This window comes from Schistocerca serialis, chromosome 4 (assembly GCF_023864345.2).
Source record: "Schistocerca serialis cubense isolate TAMUIC-IGC-003099 chromosome 4, iqSchSeri2.2, whole genome shotgun sequence".
NCBI classification, from domain to species: domain Eukaryota; kingdom Metazoa; phylum Arthropoda; class Insecta; order Orthoptera; family Acrididae; genus Schistocerca; species Schistocerca serialis.
The window spans coordinates 449,677,110-449,701,930 of record NC_064641.1 but is presented as its reverse complement, the minus strand read 5'-3'; the positions used below and the strand labels follow the sequence as shown (position 1 = coordinate 449,701,930).

The window sequence follows — 24,821 nt, the reverse complement described above, 5'->3', positions numbered from 1 at the left end:
CACTTTCAGCGACGAACCTTTCTGGAAGGTTAAAACTGTGTGCCACGTCGGGACCTTTGCCTTTCGCGGGCAAATGCCTTACCGACAGAGCTACCCAGGCAGGTATCACGATCCATCCTCATACTCCAGCCAGTATCTCATCTCTTACCTCCCTAGCTTCACAGAAGTCCTCCAGCGAAGGGAGGAGGAAAAGGAGGAGGAGGAGTCAGAGCAGGAGTAGAGCGTTACACGTTCCGTCGACAAGAGGGTCATTAGAGACGGTGCACAAGCTTCAATCGGGGCAGGATGGGGAAGGAAATCGGCCGTGCGCTTTCTAAGGAACCGGCAACGGCCTTGCCACAGTGGCTACACCGGTTCCCGTCAGATCACCGAAGTTAAGCGCTGTCGGGCGTGGCCGGCACTTGGATGGGTGACAATCTGGGCCGCCACGCACTGTTGCCATTTTTCGGGGAGCACTCAACCTCCTGATGCCAATTGAGGAGATATTCGACCGAATAGTAGCTGCTCCGGTCAGAGAAAACCACCACAACGATCGGGAGAGCGGTGTGCTGACACGCGCCCCTCCTATCACATCCTCAGCTCAGGATGACACGGCTGTCAGATGGTCCCGATGGGCCACTTGTGGCCTGAAGGCGGAGGGTGCTTTCAAAGGAACCACCCTGGTATTTGCCTGAAGCGATTTAGAGAAATCACGAAAAACCAAAATGAGGATGGCCAGACGTGGGTTTGAACCGCCTTCCTCCCTAATGTGAGTCCAGTGTGATAACCACTGTGCCACTTCGTTCGGTTTGTCCAGCGAAACTTGCATGACTAGCACTCTTGGAAGAAAGGATGTTGCCGAGACATGGCTTTGCCACAGCCTGGGGGATGTTTTCGGAATGAAATTTTCACTCTGCAGCGGAGTATGCGCTGATATGAAACTTACTGATAGATGAAAACTGAGTGCTCTACCGAGGCAAGAACTCGGGACCTTTGCCTCTCGCGGGCAAGTGTTCTATCGACTGAGCTACCCTAAGGACGACTCACGACCCCTCCCCACACATTTGATTCTGCCAGTCATACTTGGGTAGCTCATTTGGTAGAGCACTTGAAGGTGAAAAGCGAAGGTCCCGAGTTCGAGACTCGATCGATACATAGTTTTATTGCATACATGTCCGAAGGAACACTGCATCGTACTAAAACTGGCACTGCATCACCGTATTTATCCATCAATACCACGCTAGCGACTTTTGATTAAATATCTTTCATGTACGGCAATTGCAGCAAGTGTGGACCTACGAGTGCTGGTTAATGGCACATCGACGACGACATATGGATGTTTGGGTCTGGCCACGAAGCGCGCACGGATAGCGGAAATTTTTAAGGTGACGGCTCGCGACAAACGGGAACTCTGCGTACGAGTCACGGTCCTGCACAAATTTTCTATGTTGTCATTCCATTCTAGAGCTGGAAGCTACCAGTATTCGCAACTGCGAATACATTTCTCGTATATCAAAGCGGCTGTACTCGCCGCAGTGCCTATTCCTTTACGCATGCATGTAAGGAATGTTGTATCATACTTCTTACAAACACACACTGCAATATCGCATAAATCTCATAGTTTTAAAACCATTATAGCTATGTAAAATCACGAGCTATTATAAACAGTTGTAGGGGCAAGGTACGAAAATAGTATTTATCTATTTATTCATTTACGTGAATACAGGTATCACTACCAAAATCAGTGCAACACATCATCAGCTTTTGTGCCAGTTTCTGTCTTCCATTTTAAGTTATAGTGTATATACACTAAAGATCGATATTTTCAATAGTCGTATGGAGGATGAGGTCTGTGATTATTGAACTACATCAGAAAGGTCTACTTCATCATTCGCTATTCTTTTCGGCCATTAACCGGCACAATGTCTTTGGAGGACACATCCTCTTTATCGCGTTCCTTTGCGTTATGTTATGTTTCTGTTGCTGTTGCATGCTCATCTTTAGTGTTTGAATCACGTGTGCCAATTTTGGGCGGCAGTGTAGTTTTGAAAACGAAGCTGTTTACAAAGGAAGAGTGGGTGATATTATATACACTCATAGCTGTTTCAAAAGAGAGAATTGGGCTTTTGTACACCTTACTTAATCGATATGCTAAAAAGTAGGTGTTACAACTCACGTAAAACATTCAGAATAAGTGGCCCATGCAGGCATAGAACAGAACAAAGATAGCAAAAGCCTGGTTTAGTAGAGCACTTTAAACTTCGGATGTACGAGCGTGAGCAGCGGAGCCGTGAACACCGTGGGCGTAAATACCGTAGGCGGATTGCGTCAGAGAGTGAGTGACCAGAGCACCGTACGGAGAACCAATAAGAGGAGCCAAGTCCCCATCTTGCCTGACACAGAGTTCCAGTACTAAACTACACACTTGTAGTTTTTTTAAACCAAGAGAATAGCCTAGGGGATGTTACAGGCCTATTTTAGCGCATGACGATCAGCTTCATTGAGAGTGTATTGACAGTGCGCCGTGCAGCCGGTTTTATACCCTCGTCTCCGGAAAAGAGCGTCGCCAACGCAACCGCTTCTTGTGCATCATTTTAGTACAGGCATCGACCGAAGACCATTGTAGCTTGCAGACGTTATTGGCATCGACTGTAGAGAGCGGTGGAAAAATCGGATTTTTGCCATATCCACATAGATGAGGCTTGTAATCGTCCTTACCACAAGAAAAACTGGCCGCAAAACTTTTCTCGATAAACGGTGAAAAACACATGAAGCTTTGGTGAATCTGTCTCGTATTTGCATGTGGCGTGTACGTTATGACGGTGCACTTTTCTACTTAAATGGAACGTAGCTGACAAGAATAATATACAGAAAAATAGAAAATAAACTTGAGGAACTGTTAGATGACGATCAGTTCGGCGTGAGTAACGGTAAAGGCACCGGAGAGGCAATTCTGATGTTACTGTTGATAATGGAAGCAAGATTGAAGAAAAATCAAGACACATTCGTATGATGTGTCGACCTGGAAAAAGCGTTCCACAATGAAAAATGGTGCACGATGTTCGAAATTATGAGAAAAACAGGGGAAAGCTCTAGAGAAAGACGGGTAATAAAAGAACGAAGAGTGAACAATAAGATTGGAAGACCAGAACAAAGTGCTCGGATTAAAAACTGTGTAAGGCAGGGGCATAGTCTCTCGCCCTTACTGTTCAATCAATGCATCGAAGAAGGAATGACAGAAATAAAAAAAAGGTTCAAGAGTGGGATTAAAATTCAAGTGAAAGATTCATTGACGACATTCCTTTCCTCAGCGAATGTGAAGAAGAATTACATGATCGGTTGAATGAGATGAACAGTCTAATGAGTACAGAATATGGATTGCGAGTAAATCGAAGAAAGACGAAACTAATGAGAAGCAGCAGAAGCGAGAATACCGCGAAACTTAACAGCAGAATTGGTAATCACGAGTAGATAAAATTAAGGAATTCTGCTACATAGGCAGCAAAATAATCCATCACGGACGGAGCAAGGATTACATAAAAAGCAGACAGGCACTGACAAAAATGACATTCCAGGCCGAGAGAAGTATCAAACACAGGCCTTAATTTGAGGAAGAAATTTCTGACGATGTTCGTTTGGAGCTAAGCATTGTGTGGTAATGAAACATGGGCTTTGGGGAAACCGGTACAGAAGAGAATCGAAGCATCTGAGATGTGGTGCTACAGACGAAAGTTGAAAATTGGGTGGACTGATAAGGTACGGAATGAGGAGGTTGTCGGCAGAATAGGCGAGGAAAGGAATATATGAAAAACACTGGCAAAAAGAAGGAACAGACTGATAGAACATCTGTTGATACATCAGGGAATGACTTCCATGGTAATAGAGGGAGCTGTAGAGGGTAAAAACTGTAGAGCAAGACAGACTGGAATATATACAGCAATTAATTGAGGATGTTGTTTTCAAGTGCTAAACTGAGACGAAAAGATTGTCACAGGAAGGAATTCGTGACGGGCCGCATCAAACCAGTCAGAAGACTAAAAAAGAAGCGTGTCATCACTGAACACTAAACATGAAGTAAACTAATTTTCTTCGATATCCACGCCCAGAAGTAATTCACGGAACTCTTATGGCGTTGTTTATGACTTTCATGACGCCACAGAAAACAACAGATGGACAAACTCTCTGCTGACACTAGACTTTTGTGGTCGATAGGAAAAATTCTGTTAGAATGTGCTCCCAGTCTTGAACGAGCACCAGAGGAGCAGCTGTAGGTTGCGGCTTACGTGACAACAAGCAGGCCGTATCTTGAAATTGCTGGTACCGTTATCGAATTGTTCGCGTTGTAGAAGGTGCGCTGCCAGTCTTTCGACGAGAATTACCCGCAGAGTTCCACTTGTTGAAACAGAGAATGCAAAGGGCATTTTGTTGTTGTGGCGCTTGACTAGATTAGTTAATGAACGAGCGAGCTAACTGTACCAGAAAGACCCCTACTGGAAACCTCATGAACCGACAACTTACAACTAGCTCCAACATAAATTTTAAATCATACTTAAAAGTCTCTACATTCTTGTATACTTTCTAAATATTAGAACCCAGTGCGTTGTCCTGGACGGCGGGTGCTCATGAGCGGTAGCATGTACACTCATGCTCTTAAATTAAGGATAATGCTGATACATGATGAAAGAATGTTCTGGTTGGCGGTTTGCGGGTTTAAATCACCTGGGGGTGTGACCATGAGATGCATTTGACCCGCGGTCGTCGCACGGTGGCGCTGGCAGAAGTCAAAAATGGTTCAAATGGCTCTGAGCATTATGGGACTTAACAGCTGTGGTCATCAATCCCCTAGAACTTAGAACTACTTAAACCTAACTAACCTAAGGACATCACACACATCCATGCCCGAGGCAGGATTCGAACCTGCGACCGTAGCAGTCGCGCGTGGCAGAAGTCCACATACGCAGAGGTGTGTTGGTGCATGTCACAGTACGCTGCAGCGAGTAAGTGTGCAGACGTTTACAGACGTGATAATGGTGACTGATTGTTGAAAATGGCTCAAAGAACACATATTGATGACGTTATGGGGGGTAGAATACTAGAGACACTGGAGTCTGGTCAAAAGCAGCAGGTCGTAGCACAGGCCCTCCGTGTGCCACAAAGTGTGATCTCAAGATTATGGCAACGATTCCAGCATACAGGAAACGTGTCCAGGCGCTACATTACGGGGCGTCGACAGTGTACAACACCACAAGAAGACGGATATGTCACCATCAGTGCCCGCAGACGGCCACGGAGTACAGCAGGTAAGATTGCTCGGGACCGTACCGCAGCCACTGGAACAGTTGTCTCCAGACACACAGTCTACAGACGACTGAACAAACGTGGTTTATTCACCCGGAGATCTGCAAGATGCATACCACTAACCCCTGGTCACAGGAGAGCCCGTAAAGCCTGATTTCAAGAACACAGTACATGGTAATTGGAACAGTGGTCCCAGGTTATGTTCTCGGATGACTTCAGGTGAGTCTGAACAGTGATTCTCGCCGGGTTTTCATCTGACGTGAACCAGGAACTAGATACCAACCACATAACGTTCTTGAAAGAGACCTGTATGGAGGTCGTGGTTTGATGGTGTGGGGTGGGATTATGATTGGTGCATGTACACCCCTGCATGTCTTTAACAGAGAAACTGTAACAGGTCAGGTGTATCGGGACGTCATTGTACACCAGTATGTCCGCCTTTTCAGGGGTGCAGTGGGTCCCATCTTCCTCCTGATGGATGATGACGCACGGCCTCACCGAACTGACATCGTGGAGGAGTACCTTGAAACAGAAGATATCAGGTGAAAGGAGTGGCCTGCCTGTTCACCAGACCTAAACCACATCGGGCACGTCTGGGATGCTCTCGGTCGGCGTATCGCTGCACGTATTTCATACCCCTAGGACACTTCAGGAGCTCCGACAGGCACTGGTGTAAGAATGGGAGGCTATACCCAACAGTTGCTCGACCACCTGATCCAGAGTATGCGAACCCGTTGTGCGGCCTGTGGACGTGTGCATGGTGATCATATCCCATATTGATGTCGGGGTACATGCGCAGGAAACAGTGGCTTTTTGTAGCACATGTGTTTCGGGACGGTTTTCTCAACGTATCACCAATATCGTGAACCTACAGATCTGTGTTGTGTGTGTTCCCTATGTGCCTATGCTATTAGCGCCAGTTTTGTGTAGTGCCACATTGTGTGGCACCACATTCTGCAATTATCCTTAATTTATGAGCATGAGTGTAGATCCGTCTCGACGTGTGATCGACCTGCTCTTGTTTCCTACAGTATACTGGGTGAATCACCTAAAACTTGTACCGCAGAAATTGGGGATATGGAAAGGGCTATTGATGCGCGGTTTTCACAGAATGGATTGGTAGTCAAGGGCTCATACTATTAGCCAATAAAACGATTAATAATACTTAAAACGTGTCTGTTTTGTGCAAATACATACTTTTTTTAGATGGAACAATGCCTATTGACATTAAAAAATTAAAAGTAGGATAAATGATACTGCCAGTGGTGTCTGTTGCAGGATTCTAGTACGAGTCCTTTACAAGACATCGTATTGTGCAAAGTTTCCACACCGACACTTGTTTGTGCCATTCAACCGGCGTAGTTGCTAGGGACGATGTTGTGTTTGCTTACCGTGTGCTTTTGTGTTCCTTGAGTGCGCTGCGACTTGCTAGTCAGTGTGACAGTCCAGACAGCAGGCCGTGAGTGGACAATGGAACTTACTGATGCAGAAAAAGCCGAGATGCTCATGGTGTATGGAGAGTATGGAAAGAATGCAGTTCGCTGTTGTACGGTGTATGCGGCAAAATATTCCAGTAGACGTCAACAATCTCGGCAATTATTCATCAACCTCTTCAACCACTTACGTGAAAGTGGTAGTGTGGTGGTGGTGGTTAGTGTTTAACGTCCCGTCGACAACGAGATCATTAGAGACGGAGCGCAAGCTCGGGTTAGGGAAGGATTGGGAAGGAAATCGGCCGTGCCCTTTCAAAGGAACCATTCCGGCATTTTCCTGAAACGATTTAGGGAAATCACGGAAAACCTAAATCAGGATGTCCGGAGACGGGATTGAACCGTCGTCTTCCCGAATGCGAGTCCAGTGTGCTAACCACTGCGCCACCTCGCTCGGTCAAAGTGGTAGTGTAACACACAGACAACGTGACAGAAGGAAACAAGTGACGACAGAGTTGGAGAAATTAATGTTCTTGCTGCTGTTGCGGTTGATCCACACGTTAACTCCCTCGCTATCGCACGACGAAACGACATGAGTCGTCAAGTGTTCTACGCATTCTCCATCGATATAGGTTCCATCTGTATCACATTTCTCTCTATCAAGAGCTGCTTGGAAACGATTGTGAGAATAGTGTTAACTTCTGTAAGTGGACATTAGGACTGGGGCTCCAGATGTATTATGTCTCTAGTTTAATGATGAAGCCACATTTACCAACCATGGCCAGGTAAACCACCGAAACATGCACTATTGGTCTTTTGACAAGTTCCGTTGCCATCGTCACATGGAATTCAGCGTCCCTGGGGCGTAAACCTGTGGGGCGGGATGTGAACCATCAGTTCAATGGCTCTTTTGTCATAGACGGAACATTGAACGCGCACAAGTATCGCAGTCTCCTAACAGACCATCGTCCACGGATGCTAGAAGACGTTTTTCTGCAAACTAGAAGGAACCTGTGGTACCAACATGATGGCTGTCCATCCCACAGTGCACGAAGTACAACAGCATGTCTTCAAGAACTGTTTCCAAATTGTTGGATTGGGCGCAGACGACCTGTACCTCGACCAGCCCGTTCCTCGGATTTTACGCCTGTAGACTTTTATTTTTTTGTGGGGAAAGCTAAAAGACTCTGTCTACAAGGATATACCAACTACACCCGTTGATATGTAACGTCGTATTACTGCAGCCTGCTCGAATATCTCCACTGAAATGCTAGCACTTGTGCAGCAACCGTTCCATACCATACTGGAAACGTGTACCGCTGCTGTCGGTCGTCGGTTGTCTAACCCTGACATAACTAGTGTATGCGCTTGTGTTGTTCTTTAGTGTATTCCACTACACGTATTGTACAAGCGTTGAAGTGGAAACTTTTCAAACTACGATATCTCGCACTAGAAATCTGCAACAAACATCACTGACATTCTTATTTATCCCACCTTTAGTTTTTTGTCAGTAGGCACTGTTCCACTTAAAAAGTGTATGTTTGAACAAAATACACACATTCTAAATATTATTACAATACGTTGATTGCCGGCGGGAGTGGCCGAGCGGTTCTAGGCGCTACAGTCTTGAACCGCGCGGCCGCTATGGTCACAGGTTCGAATTCTGCCTCTGGCATGGATGTGTGTGATGTCCTTAAGTTAGTTAGGTTTAAGTAGTTGTAAGTTCTAGGGGACTGATGACCTCGGAAGTTAAGTCCCATAGTGCTCAGAGCCAGTTTGAATACGTTGACTGGCTGACAATACGACCCCCTGACTACCAATTCATTCAGTGAAAACCACAGATCAATGGCACCTTCCACTTCCGTAATATTTACGGTGCAAGTTTTAGGTGATTCACCGCGTATACATGCATGATCTGAGGGATAGTGTGAGCGGCAGTTTTGCTGATGAGGCTGTAGTGTGGGGGAAAGTGTCATTGTTGAGTGATTGTATTAGTACACAGAATTACGTGGACAGCATTTCTATTTATTGGAAAAATTGTGTATGTTAACCCTCCCATCGGCTATTGTCTACGACTGAATCAGGTTCTGGGGGCAGGACGCTTTGTTGAATCTGGAGTTGTAGGGCTGGTCTTTTCCTAATCCTCATAAATGGATTGTAGCTGGAGACTACTTTGTGCCTTACAGGTTTGTGGTTTCCCACGATGGTCTGTGCTTCCTGGCAATTATTGCAGATAAACTTGTAAAAGAACTGTCAGGGAGAAGAATGTTGCCGGAGACCATAGGCAGCAGCAGGAAATGGCCAATGAAAATGCCTAAATTCTGATCATCTTTCAGATTGGCTGAAAGGGCTACACTTTGTAGCAGTCTGGAGCTCGCGAAATAGAGGAGTCGGCCGGCAGACATTTTTGCGTTGTGATGGCAGGTCGTGGGCCACCTGAGGCGAAGTCTGTGTTTTAAACTGGTTATTATTATGAACGTCTGGATTTAGTGATCCTTCGTGATCAACGAGGTTATTTTTCCGGTGCAGAAAAGCTACAATGCATTCGAAAGTGCGTTCGAGTGTGCGGGCGACGAATTCATCTTAAATACTTTCTTGTTTTAGTTCGCCTGCAAAGCTGAGTGGTCAGTGTGGCTGACTGCTATGCGGAGGACACGGGATCGGTTTCCGGTAATAACAAATATTTTTCCTTGGTGGGAAGACGGGAACGAGGTGCTCTCAGCCTAGTGAGGCCAATTGAGAAGCTACTAGGCTAATTAGTAGTGGTTCCAGATCACGAAAACTGAAAACAGCCCCTCCATACCACACCCAATGACGCCAGTGGTTGAGGATGACACGGTAGTTAGTCGGTACTGATGGATCAGCCAGGAACTGTGGACGGAGTTTTCGCTACCTTTTTTTTTTGCGTGTTAGTGAACAATGGCTTGTTCGATAAAAAGAGTCCACTGTACACAATGTGTGACTTTTGGCTGCGGCCACATGTTGGATTTGGTGCGACGCTATGGAATCCCGAAGGCACTGACGAAAGGAATGTTCAAGAATGTAAGTAAATGAAGATGAGTAGGAAAAACAATCCTATAATGTTCGAATACAGTATTAGCGGTTTGCTGCTTGACACAGTTATGTCGATTAAATTTCATAAGGCGACTAGGAATAGTATGAGCACGTACGGTCTGTTGCAGGGAAGGCCAATGGTCGTTTTTATTGCGTTGGGTGATTCTAGGAAATTGTAGCTCATCTATAAAGGAGACAGCGTACAGAACATTAGTGTGACCCATTCTTGAGTACTGCTCGAGTGCTTGTGATGCCCATGAGGTCGCATTACAGGAAGACATCGAAGCAATTCAGAGGAGTGCTGTTAGATTTGTTACTGATAGGTTCGATCAAAGACGCAAGTATTACGGAAATATTCCCTGGACTCAAATGGGAATCTCTAGAAACAAGAAGGTCTTCTATTCGCGGAACGCTATTGAGAAAGTTTAGAGAACCACAATTTGCCACACACTGAAGAACGATTCTACTGTTTTGTACATATTTCTAGCGTAAGGACAGCGAAGACAAGAGAAATCAGGGCTCGTATCGAAGCGTATAAAAAGTCCTTTTTCCCCTTGCATCGTTTGCGAGTGGAGCAAGAAATAGATTGATCAGCAGTAGTACAAGGTATCCTGCGCTATGCACCATACTATGGCTTCGTATTATGTGTTTAGATATAGATGCAAACGTAGGCTGTCATCTTGGAGAGGGGAACTCTGTGGTGGCTTCCTGCAGTTAGTATTTATCATGACACCCTCGTAATTTGGGACCTTAAGCCTGTTTTAGACGAGAGACTTTCTGATCAAAATCGACTACTCGTGAGTGTGCATCAAGGGTTTGCATGTAAATCAGCCGCCAACCACGTCGCCTGTGGGATACATACGTGACTGTGACTGTGCCGAGTGTAGGGTTCTCAATCCTGAGAATGCTGCAGTCTGCACAAACACGGGCAACTTAGCGTCGTCTGCTGACACTGGAAGTTAGCCGATTACCACAGAGAACACTACTATTACAGTAACGGATTTGTGCTTATGAGTCCTCTTAACATTCTTTTACTTTGTTCTAGTGACGCACTGCAAAGATTGCACTAGAGCCCAGTTTCTTTCCTACTAGTATTCTCCCACAAAACAGATGAAATGTCTGAAGGAAAAACTGTATTTACGTTCTGTAATACCTAGACAGATAAATCTTGCACAATGTATAAATAAGAAGTTATTTAAAGAGAAAATTTTTTCTGTTGTTTTATGGCATTTAGAAAGAAAACAAAACACAAAGGTTGAAATAATAATGCACTGTTCGCTGACGTCTAAATATAGTTTGGCGTATTTGTAAAAATCTATTTCCTTCATCAGATAAATGCAGATCTTTAAAACGTATGAATAATACGTTTCCTATTCTTTTAGTTCTGAGGAATGTGAAAAACGTACTACAATATTTGTCAAGAACATCAATTATGAATTTTGTTCTGCTCACTAATAAACTCTGTTATCATTGTTTCTTCATTCATTCTGTTACTACACGCAGGGTGATTCAGCTGCCCCTACCGATCCGTTTTATGCAATCCTCACTATGTATCAGGAAAGATATCCCGACAGGCGACAGCCACTTAATCGACGTAAGTTCGCTCTCAGAGCTTTAGGCGACTGTGAGCTGACGGAATCATGCGACAAAAAATACAAGTAAGGATTGGCCATGAGTTAAATGTTATTTTTGGACCAAGATATACCGTACTTCTGCCATACTGTGTCTCCAGTCTTTCTTTTGTAATTAGCGGTGTATCCATACAGGTTTTGGATGTCTCCGTAAGTTTATTCCGTTTACAGTATTTACGAGTAATCTTTCATAAATGATCCAGAAACGTTGCCATATAAACTGTGTTGCACCGTCAGAAACAAAGAAATTGACAGGCGATATCAAAATGGGAAGGGTAGAAGTAACGGTTTTCCGGCATACAACCCAATGAAAAGATTAATATAAGGGTGATTCAGCTGCCTCTACCGATTTCGTTTTATGCAACACCACATGACAGAACAATGTTGTTGGCGGGTTCGCTTTGTAGACGTGAAGCACACAGTCAAAATATCGCAGAAAAATTGGTAAAGTATACGAAGACGTTGAACCGTGAATTTAGTTTCAAAACTTTTTCTTAAGAATTTACTTTATTTACTAGCGATTCATGAAGAACATTAATACATTTAATCACACCATGTGAGCGTGGAAGTAGTTGCCAGTGGGTAACTGATGAAAACAAATCAAATTTCTTTCAACAAATGGAAATTTTATTCCTAAAAACTTTTTTTTAGAAACAGATTTAAAATTATAATCAGAAAGCACCCTGTAAATATCAAATTACAATTTATTCAGAGGCAGAAAGAACAAATTTTTGACAATATGAGTTTTCGGGCTGAGAACCTTGCCGCTCCCTTTTGACACGGTTGTAGTCACGACCGCTCACTACAACCTCTGAAGGACTACACTAGTGCAAATCTGCAACACACCAGATTACTTTAAACTAAAACTTTTAACAACTCACACAAGCACATAAACTATGCACCCCGTAGGAGGTTCAAAATGGCTCTGAGCACTATGGGAATTAACTTCTGAGGTCATCAGTCCCCTAGAACTTAGAACTACGTAAACCTAACTAACCTAAGGACATCACACACATCCATGCCCGAGGCAGGATTCGAACCTGCGACCGTAGCGGTCGCGCGGTTCCAGACTGTAGTGCCTAGAACCGCCGGCGCACCCCGTAGGAGGGTGGAAATGGTACAAAACACTAACATTAAAAGATTAACTTGTCATCGAACGTGCAACTTGATTAAAAAAAAAAAAAAACCTCATACGGTGGAAGGGTGGCAACTTAATATACGAAAATAACAATTTAACTAAAAACCCATGAAATGCAATCTTACATAAAATATACAAGGTTAGCCAAACATGCTCTACATTACACATATATCGCCTCTCAAGGTGATAGGCAAGATAAAAACATATTTCAGGAATTCGGCCGTTTCACTTCACTTCAAGCACATAATTTCCTTAACATCGAATCCGACAAACATGACAGAGGCAGCTATTAACGTACGGCAGGCCAACAGACAGACAGACACTAACTGCCTATCAAATGCGGACGAGAGACAGACAAGCAAGCTGGGGACGAGAGACTGACCAAGAAAACAAGTAGAATTTAACAAGTAAATGAAACAACATATCACCAATCACTTAACTTCTAATAAACTGCGATTTCTGGCGAAGAGCCGGCGCAGCACCCCCAAAACGCTCTCCCTAACCGTCCGCTGCCAGCCGCTTCAACGGACGCAGGAAGGCGCGCACATCTCCCGTCTCACGGCGTCGCGGTTCGCACCGGCCAGACCGATGTCGTGAGTTGACTCCTGTTGCTCTCGTGTCAGCCGCGAAGCCACTGCCCCTCGCTATACGGCGCGGCGCACTGGACCAACACCGACTCAAAGGAAGGCCTCAGCGCTTGTTGGTGACGTCACGTCAGCTAGGCACGGCGAACGCCAGGTCTGTTGCAGGCAGAAACGCCTGGGCGTGCTTATCACTATAAATCTCTTATTTTTGGACTAAATGCTTGGTATTGTTTTGGATTATGCAGTTTTATTTAAATGAAAGATTTTCTTACTATCGTAAAGCTACAAATGAAGATCATAATTCTGTATTACTGAATCCTCTCAAAACAAACGTCGATCAATATGAGAAGATGCTTTGCCCCACTGCAAGCTTCGGAAATTTTACATTCAAGTAACTATATTTACTTGATCCATTTTGTTATCGTAACTTACCCCAACCCCTTACAATTAACTCGTTTCTTTTATTTATTTTTTTTATTTTCGTTTGACATCGTCACTGGAAATGTGAACTAATTTACATGTGTAAATGTCCATCTGTTGCCAGTCATTAGATTACAGTCGTCTTTAACGGAAGGAATTCTAAACAGGAAACAAAATAGCTTCATACATCAAAAATACTGCTGAGCTTAAACTTTTTTTAAACATGCACATTAGAAAAGATAAATATTCCCCTCTTGCAACTGAAAGGAGAAACTTTATGAGATAAAAAAAAAATTATTTGATAGAACAAGTATCTCTCTTTTGCCTCTTCTTCTGTCCCCCATCCCCTCCCCCAACGTGTACAATCGCAAGATATTTGATTAACATTCAGTGCTCGTCACCCCATAGTCAACCAAGATACCTAAAGAAGAGCATCAATATGTTCACAGTTTCTTGTAAAAACAACCCAGTACAAACGTAACTTCCTCAGATTTACAAATAAGGTAAAGAAGCACGAATTCTGTTGCTGCTGGACCGTGAAGTTGTTTTTGTATGTCAATCCTTAAAACAGGTGGAAATTTAAGTTCCGGAGTACACTATTTGTTAAGAAGTGTAATCAATTGCACAATTAATTGATTGCAGAAATCTCTCAGAACAATGTGTGTTGGTCAACTACCGCCAATAGTTTCACATTTTCCTGTGTCAGAGAGGGAGACACCCCCATTATGAGATTCCCTGCAACAGACCTGGCGTTCGCCGTTCCTAGCTGACGTGACGTCACGAACAAGCGCCGAGGCCTTCCTTTGAGTCGGTGTTGGCTGGACCCACGTGGCGACGTCACATGCGCCGACGCTCAAGGCGGACGAGTCATCTTGTGTCTCAGTGCGCGACCGACCAACCGATCGATGCAACCGGCCTTAAAGGTCGATCCGAACGACAGACATACTGGCACTCCAGACGACACACAGACACTGATTGCCCCACACTGACCCAGCTGACCAACTGACCCCTGGCGAGCTCATAGCGCCCCTTAAGTGCACGTGAAGAGGCAACCTTTCCCCTTTCCCAACTGAGGGAGATACCAAAGCTGCGATTGCCACAGCGAAGCCACCGCCAGAAACGGAGGGCAACTGATTCACACTACGCGCTGCGGCGCGCTCTTCAAAACAGCAACTTTTACCACGGCTCAAATGTCTTAAGCCCATTTTTCAAACGTTGTATACGAAACCACTTTAGCACATCAACATCAGTGTGTTGTATATTAAGTGGGTTTTCATTGTGTTATGTTCCAGAATGTTATTACTTCTACAGTTCTCATTTTGATGTCTCCTGTTAATTTTGTTGCTCGCAATGGTGAACACTCTTTATAAGGCAACATTCCTGAATCATTTACGAAACATTATTTGTAAATACTACAAATCGAATAAACTTACAGAGACATCCAAAACCTGTATGATTACACTGCTAATTACACAAAGAAAGATTGGAAGCATCTGGATAAGTATGGCTGAAGTAAGGTATATCTTGGTCCAAAAATATCATTTAACTCATGGGCAGTCCCTATTTGTATTTTTTACGGTACTGTTCGGTTTGCCAACGGTCGCCCAAAGCTCTGAGAGGGTACTTATATCGATTACGTCGTTGTCGCCTGTCTGTATACGGTCCCTAATACAGACGTAATGCAGGTTACGTAAAACAGATCGGTAGGAGAGCTGAATGTACTGATTTTATAGTAAAAAAAAACATGGCCCCTCGTACCCTTAATACCACGGTTCAAGAGCTTAACTGCTCAGGAAATAGTTCTCGCAACACACGCAGTTTTGACGCTGACTTGTAAACGAAAACGACCACTCGTGGCAGGAGAGGCTCAGTCTTGTAATATACAGCAGAGGCGCTGCTGTAGGCCAAAGCCTTCTAGATACAAGGCCTACGCACAGCGGCCATATTGGCACGTGACGTCACAAACTGTTGGCCATCTTATCTTCAGTCGGCAGTCCTGTTGGTGTGTATGTTGTGTTGAAAGTGTGTGACACGTGAAAGTGATACGTATTTCATACGGTATTCGCCTACAGTTCTTCAAAGTATGGGATACAAGTGCTGCGTTCCCTTTTGCCAGGGAAATTATAAATCCCAAAAAGGCATGAAACTGCACATGTTTCGATTTCCCAAATGTGTGAAGTGGAGAAATCGCTGGATTGCAGCTATTCCCAGACAGTAATTTGTGTCTACGGATCATTCAAGGGCAAGTAAATGACAAAAAATTTGTACCGTGTTATTTGTTTCCACTGCACCACATTTGCCAATTGTTTCTAAAAGCAGTTATGTATCATGTACCAGCATCATTTGTTTCTTAATTCTGGACCATTGCTGCGAGGTTAATACGAAGCTGGCTGTGAAATGTCTCTCATATTTGCAACTATTGTCACACAGAATAGTTATATTAATTAGTGTCACTCGAAATGTTTAGTATTCCTTATCATTCCTACCAGATTATTGAGTTTATAAGTAATTTTATTTGGAAGAGCTACAGAATGATTTTGTTCAGTTTTACATATACAGCTATTCGGAAATAATTTCAGTTTGAGTAAACTATCTCAGAAAATTGCTTTAATGAATTCAGTGTTCGACAGATTAAGCAGTATAGAACGCAGAATTTCGAGGTAAGTGCATTATAATTAAATTAACAGCACTCCGTGACACGAAATTCAATCAAGGATATAGGAGAAACAATCTTTTCATGGTTAAGGTTCTAAAGTTCTGGAGAAACAGGGAAATAAAATATTTATTCGAGTGTTTTGATTTATTAAACATTATGCCAGGAGGTGCTCCGTTTCGTCAAATGAATTGAGTTTCGTGTGAGATCAGCAAATTTTGAAGTGGAGAGGAAAATTTACGAAAATAACCAAGGAAATAAATTCTTAAATTCCGTAGGCGCTCCAGCTGCTTTATTTAAAAGCGAAAACGTCTGCTTGTTGTTGCATATAGCCAAGTTTTTACTGCAAGAAAGCGTAGCTCCTAAGGTAAAAGACAGAATTTAAAATTACGGTTTGTATTCAAGCCTAGAAACGCGTATTTAAGGCAAATCGTCAGAATAATTTTACATCTTGAAATACCATAGGGCAGTTTTGTTCAGTTACTTAACGCACTGATATAAATTTTCATACTTTCATTACAAGGACATGTAGAAGAGGGAAGCACGAGAATCTCTATGCAGTCTCAGCTCTAAAACTCGTAAAGTTCGTGTAGCTGAAGAGTGCTTAACAGGAGCGTTGCGATACAGGCCATCAGTATGTGACGTCACAAGTGTGCGTGCAGGCCTGTAGTCCAGGTGGTGTTGTGTAGACTCGCTTGCCACGAGTGGTGGATTGGTACAAGACAATGGTTTGTACGGAAGGGGTTTGACACGGCAGATGCCAACCGACACGAAGTGGACACGTCCCTTAGCAGGTGGTTGTTCTGTGCAGGAGGCCACGTGGGGATGTACGGCAGCGGCGCGGTGCGCGTGCTGCCGCCGCCGCCGCCCCCGCCGCCGGCGCACCTGTACGGCGGGCTGTGGCCGGTGTACGTGCCGGGGCGGGCGGCGCCGGGCTACCAGCGGCCGCGCGGCCACGGCTACGGGCTGGCCGTGCTGCCCGCGACGCGCCACCGCCACCCGCCCTCCTACGAGGCGGCGCTGCGCGCGCGCCTGGTGCCCGGGCCCGCCGTCTCGCGCCACGGCGGCTACCCCAGGCTGCCGCCGCCGCGCCTCATGCCGCAGGGCACCGACGCCGACGGAGACTTCGCCGAGCGCCCCGACGCCGACATCCGCCACAACGAGGTCAGTCCCTCCGCCTAAATCACACCACCCCTCGCTACGAGCGAATGAAACTTTCCTGCATCAGGATAACACTAACTCACCATTCATAACCGTCGTATCTGGTTAACTAACTCACTAAAATTCCTCCGTTGCAAACTAGCACAGAAACCGCATGTGCAAACCAATTACGAAAGTGTCCACGATAGACTAAAACAATGAATCATTTCCCTGCATTGCCTATACTTAAATTTCGAAGTAAACACTTCATCGTAGGGAGCACATTGTGCTCATGTGGGAGCGATCTAGATGCTTGTAAAACAATAAACTGGTAGCCAAGATCGCAGGAATACTTTTTACTCCATGATTACCGAAACTAAAGCCGCCATCATCGGATCTATGGAGAACAGAAAACACTATAAAAGTGGGCTTTTTTTTTCATTATTGAATTTCAATTCCCCCGAAGGGGGCGGGCTGGCAGCAGCTTAGTATGCCGCTCTTCAGCCTACAGACTTTGTTAAAAAGATGAAGATAAATAATAAAAACAGGCGATAAAATCGGAGACTTAAAGAGTAACATGGCGAAAAAAAATCGTGGAACTTAAAACAAAGAACAGAGGGATGATAAAATACATACGAAGCACACAGGTAAAACAATAGACAATTAAAAACACGGCGACAGTCTGGTTTCTGTTCGCAAAAGATATAAAATTCACACCTAGCGACAGCACGGTTTCTGTTCGCAACATGAGAAAGATGAACAACACTGAACAGTCACTGAAACACTGCACTAAAGAGTTGGCAAATGTGACATACCACAGCCGAGAGCAGGTGGGGGTAAACCGGACAGATGATGGAAAGATAAAAAAGGGGGGAAGGAGAGGAAAAGCGAAGGGGGGAAAGGCGGGAAAGGAGCCGATGGAGGTTGAGGACCCATAAGAGGGGGGGGGGGGGGTGCTGGGCAGACGCGACAGGAAGTGGGGAACGCAGAGGAGGGGAGTACAAAAGGACTCGGGGGGGGGGGGAGAAGGGAGGAAGGGAGAGGTTTGGTGGGGAGAAAACAGGATGGAAGGGGGGGGGAGGGAGCCCAGGGAAAGGACGGAGGAAAGGAGGTGTGGGGGTGGGGATCAGAGTTGATAGGAGGGATAGATGGAGGGAGAGAGGGCATCATCTGGGAGGGGGAGTTGATGGAAGCCACCTTGGGAAAGGAGATGAAGGGTGTAGAGATGGAGGGTAGGGGGTACACAACAGTGAAGACGTGGCAGGGGTGGGGATGGGAGAGGAGAGGAGAGGAGAGGAGCAACCAGGGGGTGAGGGGGATCAAGGCGGCGGGAGGTGTAAATGTGGGCTTGGATTCCACTTATATAACATGTATCATGTATACATATAAATTTAGTTACATACCTTAGGACACATACAGGTTACAACATCAAGGCAAACAATGATGATGATAATAATTGCTTACAACACGCAGGTCTTACAAAAAAATTGTTCAAATGGCTCTGAGCACTATGGGACATAACATCTATGGTCATCAGTCCCCTAGAACTTAGAACTACTTAAACCTAACTAACCTAAGGACATCACCCAACACCCAGCCATCACGAGGCAGAGAAAATTCTTGACCCCGCCGGGAATCGAACCCGGGAACCCGGGCGCGGGAAGCGAGAACGCTACCGCACGACCACGAGCTGCGGACGCAGGTCTTACAAAATTGTTGTAAGTAGCACACAGGCGTCCAAGAGAGATGACATTATAAATGTTAAGTGTCTCCATCACATACAAGAACAAGCTAGGTACTACCGCAACTCTGGCTCTGTTCTTACACTACAGACCCCGTCGCGAGATGGCGCTAGCAGAATGGGCGCCAATGAATATCACAGCTCGCGTCATAACAGGCTCTGTGTGTGTGGTAACACTACGTCATTAGGGCTTGTACATAATTCTAGAGATTACTGTATCACGTAAACATATGCATAACTTATGAAAGCTGCAGACCTACTCAATTGCACATCTTCCTGGTCACGTATACGACATATCGAAAAGCAAACGCAAATTTCATGAGAACTGCGGAATTACAAAAATGTACATCTGTCTAGTTCTATACATAACAAGATACGATCATACATAGATATTTTATGGGATCTGCAGGGTTATACACAACACATCAGTCTGGTGATATATAATATCTACCAAGAGTGTATACAAATTTTAAGAAGATTACAGGCTTACACAGTCTATACCCGTTTGGTCATATATAAAAATACCAATAAAACACACCTTCCGTATGCGCGCAGATTTTTCCAGTCATATCAGAAGCACATCTGCCTGGTTACATATAAAACATACCGAATAGAAATGCAAATTTTCTGGGACTGCCGAGTTACACAAGTTCACATCTGTCTGGTCATATATAAAACCTACTAAAAGTCATATACAAATTTAAGAACACTGCTGGGTAACACAAATGCATATCCGTCTGGTCTTATATTAAAAAAACATATCGATAAAATATACATTGCGTATGAGCCTATGGGTTTTGGTCTTAACAAAACCACTTAATGATGGAAGTACAACTACGTGGCAGCCTCATGTAAATGAACCTCAGTCATCTAAGTGGAATTCAAGCCCACTTCTATAGTGTTTTCTGTCCTCCCTAGATCCGATGATGGCGGCTTTAGTTTCGCCGAAAGCGGGTATCATGGAATAAAAAGAATTCCTGCGATCTTGGCTACCAGTTTATTGTTTTACGAAACACTTTATTTCAGTATTAGCAACTAGCTGTACCTGGCCACACTTTGATGTTGCTCATTTTGCTTAAATGTAAAAAAAAAAAAAAAAAGAGAAAGCACACAATCCAAATATGTATGGGAACTGCATATACATCCTAATCTCCTTCCCTCCCCTGTCTCTCTGCATCTCCCCCTCCACCTTTCTTCGTCGGTCTGCTGATCCTTGCCCCTCTCTCCGTCCACCACCTCCTCCCACTCTGTCTGTCCTTCTTCTTCTCCTCCCCCCTCTCTCTCCTTCTCCTTCGGCCCCCTCTCTCTGTCCCCCCCCCCCTCCCACAGTCCATGACCTCTTCCCCGCTTCCTCTGTCCATCTTCTCTTCCTTCCCCCTCACTCCATCTCCTCCTGCTTCCTCTCGTTGTCCATATCCTTCCTCCCATTTTCCATATCCATTTCCTCCCACCCCTATGTCCCTCCTCCTTTCCCACCCCCTCTCTCTGACGTTGAGCCTAGTTTATTGTTATTCCAAATTCAAAATTCTGTAGTAATAATTTCTAATCATAAACCAATAAGCTGTAAATACAGCTTTCCAGGGTTACCTACCAACGTTTAACTATTGTATATTGTATACAGATATACATTTATATACTTGCAAGTATATATCTATATGTGACTAAATATTTATTGTACTAACGTGTAAAAATTTGAAGCATATCGGAAACGTACTTTTTGATATTTTCGGTAACAATTAGAATTAGTTACCTAAAAACAACCTCGGGGAAGATCAGTTTGGATTCCGTAGAAACACTGGAACACGTGAGGCAATACTGACCTTACGACTTATCTTAGAAGAAAGATTAAGGAAAGGCAAACCTACGTTTCTAGCATTTGTAGACTTAGAGAAAGCTTTTGACAATGTTGACTGGAATACTCTCTTTCAAATTCTAAAGGTGGCAGGGGTAAAATACAGGGAGCGAAAGGCTATTTACAATTTGTACAGAAACCAGATGGCAGTTATAAGAGTCGAGGGACATGAAAGGGAAGCAGTGGTTGGGAAGGGAGTAAGACAGGGTTGTAGCCTCTCCCCGATGTTGTTCAATCTGTATATTGAGCAAGCAGTAAAGGTAACAAAAGAAAAATTCGGAGTAGGTATTAAAATTCATGGAGAAGAAATAAAAACTTTGAGGTTCGCCGATGACATTGTAATTCTGTCAGAGACAGCAAAGGACTTGGAAGAGCAGTTGAATGGAATGGACAGTGTCTTGAAAGGAGGATATAAGATGAACATCAACAAAAGCAAAACAAGGATAATGGAATGTAGTCTAATTAAGTCGGGTGATGCTGAGGGAATTAGATTAGGAAATGAGGCACTTAAAGTAGTAAAGGAGTTTTGCTATTTGGGGAGCAAAATAACTGATGATGGTCGAAGTAGAGAGGATATAAAATGTAGGCTGGCAATGGCAAGGAAAGCGTTTCTGAAGAAGAGAAATTTGTTAACATCCAGTATTGATTTAAGTGTCAGGAAGTCATTTCTGAAAGTATTCGTATGGAGTGTAGCCATGTATGGAAGTGAAACATGGACGATAAATAGTTTGGACAAGAAGAGAATAGAAGCTTTCGAAATGTGGTGCTACAGAAGAATGCTGAAGATTAGATGGGTAGATCACATAACTAATGAGGAAGTATTGAATAGGATTGGGGAGAAGAGAAGTTTGTGGCACAACTTGACCAGAAGAAGGGATCGGTTGGTAGGACATGTTCTGAGGCATCAAGGGATCACCAATTTAGTATTGGAGGGCAGCGTGGAGGGTAAAAATCGTAGAGGGAGACCAAGAGATGAATACACTAAGCAGATTCAGAAGGATGTAGGTTGCAGTAGGTACTGGGAGATGAAAAAGCTTGCACAGGATAGAGTAGCATGGAGAGCTGCATCAAACCAGTCTCAGGACTGAAGACCACAACAACAACAACAACAACACCTAAAAACACCCACGTATTACAACCCAACATAATTTGAAAATTTCAGAGCTATCACTCGACAACTTTCAGAGATTAACGAATTTGAACAAACCAACATTTATATTTTTGTAACGTTTCCCCTTTTATTACATACGTATTTTACATATATACCAGATGGCATTCGAGTAGGTACATAAAAATGCGTAAGTATTCGAATGCAATGTTCCGTGAAAATTTCAAAGCAACCCGTGAAGAGCTTTCGGAGATGAGATGTTGAAGAAATGAACATCTACTTTTGTTCTTATATAGAAACTGTATATGTTCCTAATTGCAAATTTCAAGAGTTTTTGACGAAATGCTTTCAAATTTTGTCACAACGTTGTACTGGAATATGCATGTGTTCTTATATACATATTATTAATATACGTAATATATAATTTTTAAGTATTTGATAATAGGGAGACGATAACGTGCACTAATAGGTGACCGGATACTTCTGATAAGGTTATTTACTAGTTACAGGCACAAATATCAGATATCTAAATCCATTTGTGCAATGGAAAAAACCATTCCTTATTTCATTTTAAATACACAGTCCAACTACTCTTCTCTAACAATGTCACCTGGATGCCAACCGCAGCTAAAGTGTTATCGCTAACCGCACAGCCTAAGGTGGTCTTTTGTGGAGAATGCGGGGAGCGGAAGACTGGCATCGGCTAGTAGCACGCTGGCTGCTGTAAGAAGCCCCAGCTCCTTCTCCCAGGGCTGCCACACCATTGATTATAAGAGAAACAGGATGATCCGTTACCTGTTGACACGAAGGTTAACTAATCTGCACTAAACAAAAATTAAAAGTGTCATTGCCGACCTCTGTGGCCGAGCGGTTCTAGATGCTTCAGTCTGGAACCGCGAGACCGATACGGTCGCAGGTTCGATCCTGCCTCGGGCATGGATGTTTGTGATGTCCTTAGGTTAGTTAGGTTTAAGTAGGTCTAAGTTCTAGGGGACTGATGACCTTAGATGTTAAGTCCCATAGTGCGCAGAGCCATTTGAACCATTTTGTAAAAGTGTCATTACAACATATTGCTGGGGATGCTCATAAAGAGAAGGAGATTTTTAACAAGGAAAATCGCCAAATAACCGTGCTGTTTGAGAAGTTATTTTATTTTATTTTCACAACCAGTTTCGGCAGTTCAGTATGCCATCTCGAAGCCCCATATATACTTCACGTATAGATATTCGAACGGATTGATATTGACATCTGGAGCTATCAGTATCTGGATGTTGTGAACTCGTATTTCAAGTACTTCCTTCGAAGACTTGATAACAACTAGCAACTATCAAGTCTTCGAAAAAAGCACTTGAAATACAAATTCACAATGTCCACGTACTGATAGCTCCAATATGCCAATATCGATAAGTTCGAATGTCTACACATGACACGCATAAGGGGCATAATATTGGCATATTAAATTGCCGGAACTAGTGATGAAAATAAAATAGCTTCTCAAATTGCACGGTTGTCGTCAAATATTTCACCAGCCGCTGTCCCTCGTCCACAACGGATCAACCGAGACAAGGAGGTACTTATGAAGATATGTATTATTCTTTATACTGAGAGCTTACATTCACATTTAAAGGACGGTCAAGGTGTATACAAGAGGTATTCAAAGCGTCAATCATTCCTTTCACAATATAGTTCTGCCTTTGTACACGATCGCTATCGCACGCATCGGAAAATCTATAGGATACCCCAGGTCGTATTGTCAGCAGTCACTATCGCATTCCACAGATCTTGTGTTATGCAGCTAGCAATACACAAGCTCTTTCATGTGGCCCACAGCCAGAAGTGATGAGATCGGGGGACCGTGCTGACAACACAATAGGTGCGTTACGTCCAGTCCACCTCCCGGGATAATGTTGATTCAAATAGCGGGCCACAGCGCGCTGATAATGTAAAGGAGTTCATTATGAAGCAGTCACACCTTCTGTCGCGCTGCAAGCGGAACATTCTCCAGTAGATCAGGGAGGATAGTCAGAAGAAAATGCAAGTAATTGACATCTCTTTGTCGTCCCAGTAGCTCAAACAGATCGAGTAAGCTGTCAATAACGATTCCGGACCAAACGTAGACGGAGAACTGATGCTGGGAATGGATCTCCAAGATGGCGTGTGATTTTCTTCGTCCCAAAACTCGTAATTGTTTTGGCTGAAAACGCAATTTATGCTAAATGTTCATTGCCGTATTATATCACAGAAAAGCGTTTCCGGCAGTAAGTTATGCTGACACTTTTAGTTAGTATAGAATCGAGCTTTACAGTCGACAGTTACGGATCACCCATTATAATACTCACAGGTAAATATACTCGTATAGCATGAAAGTTAATGGCAAGCCGCTAGAAGGACCACGTACAGACATCACTCTCATTTTTCCGAATAATAATAATTACTACTACAAGAGCACTGTACTTGGGATGCAATACTGTTACATACCTAAGGCTTGTAACGATAGTAAACCTTACATGGCTGTCCGAAATCAGCCTACTTTCACCGATGAGAAAAGGGCCATGTGATACTGCACGATAAGTTTTCTCCTCCCCCACGCCTGCACAATCACGCCCAATCAGTCTTACAATTGGTATTCTCCACCGTCCGGACGACTACCCATTTCCCACTACCTGACCATGAAACCCCCCGTGATCTACCCATCCTTCCAACTTTCACAGAACACTCCTCTCCTACCCATAACCTCCCCCCCCCCCCCCGCCCCACACACACACACACTCCTTCCTCCGCCACTTTCCAAAA

At 44.0% G+C, this 24,821-nt stretch overlaps 1 protein-coding gene and 1 pseudogene across 1 annotated transcript in view; both read left to right on the top strand.

The window, feature by feature from the left end:
* Nucleotides 1-323: 323 nt before the first annotated feature.
* Nucleotides 324-441, top strand: LOC126476128 (5S ribosomal RNA; annotated as a pseudogene).
* A 16,839-nt stretch (nucleotides 442-17,280) lies between these two features.
* The window catches only part of LOC126475086 (low-density lipoprotein receptor-related protein 4), a 633,185-nt gene continuing 625,644 nt past the window's right edge, over nucleotides 17,281-24,821 (top strand). Inside the window, exon 1 of the mRNA XM_050102652.1 lies at nucleotides 17,281-17,351. Coding sequence (XP_049958609.1) covers nucleotides 17,283-17,351 — 69 coding nt within the window. The 5' untranslated portion in view covers nucleotides 17,281-17,282. The remainder of the gene's footprint in view (nucleotides 17,352-24,821) is intronic.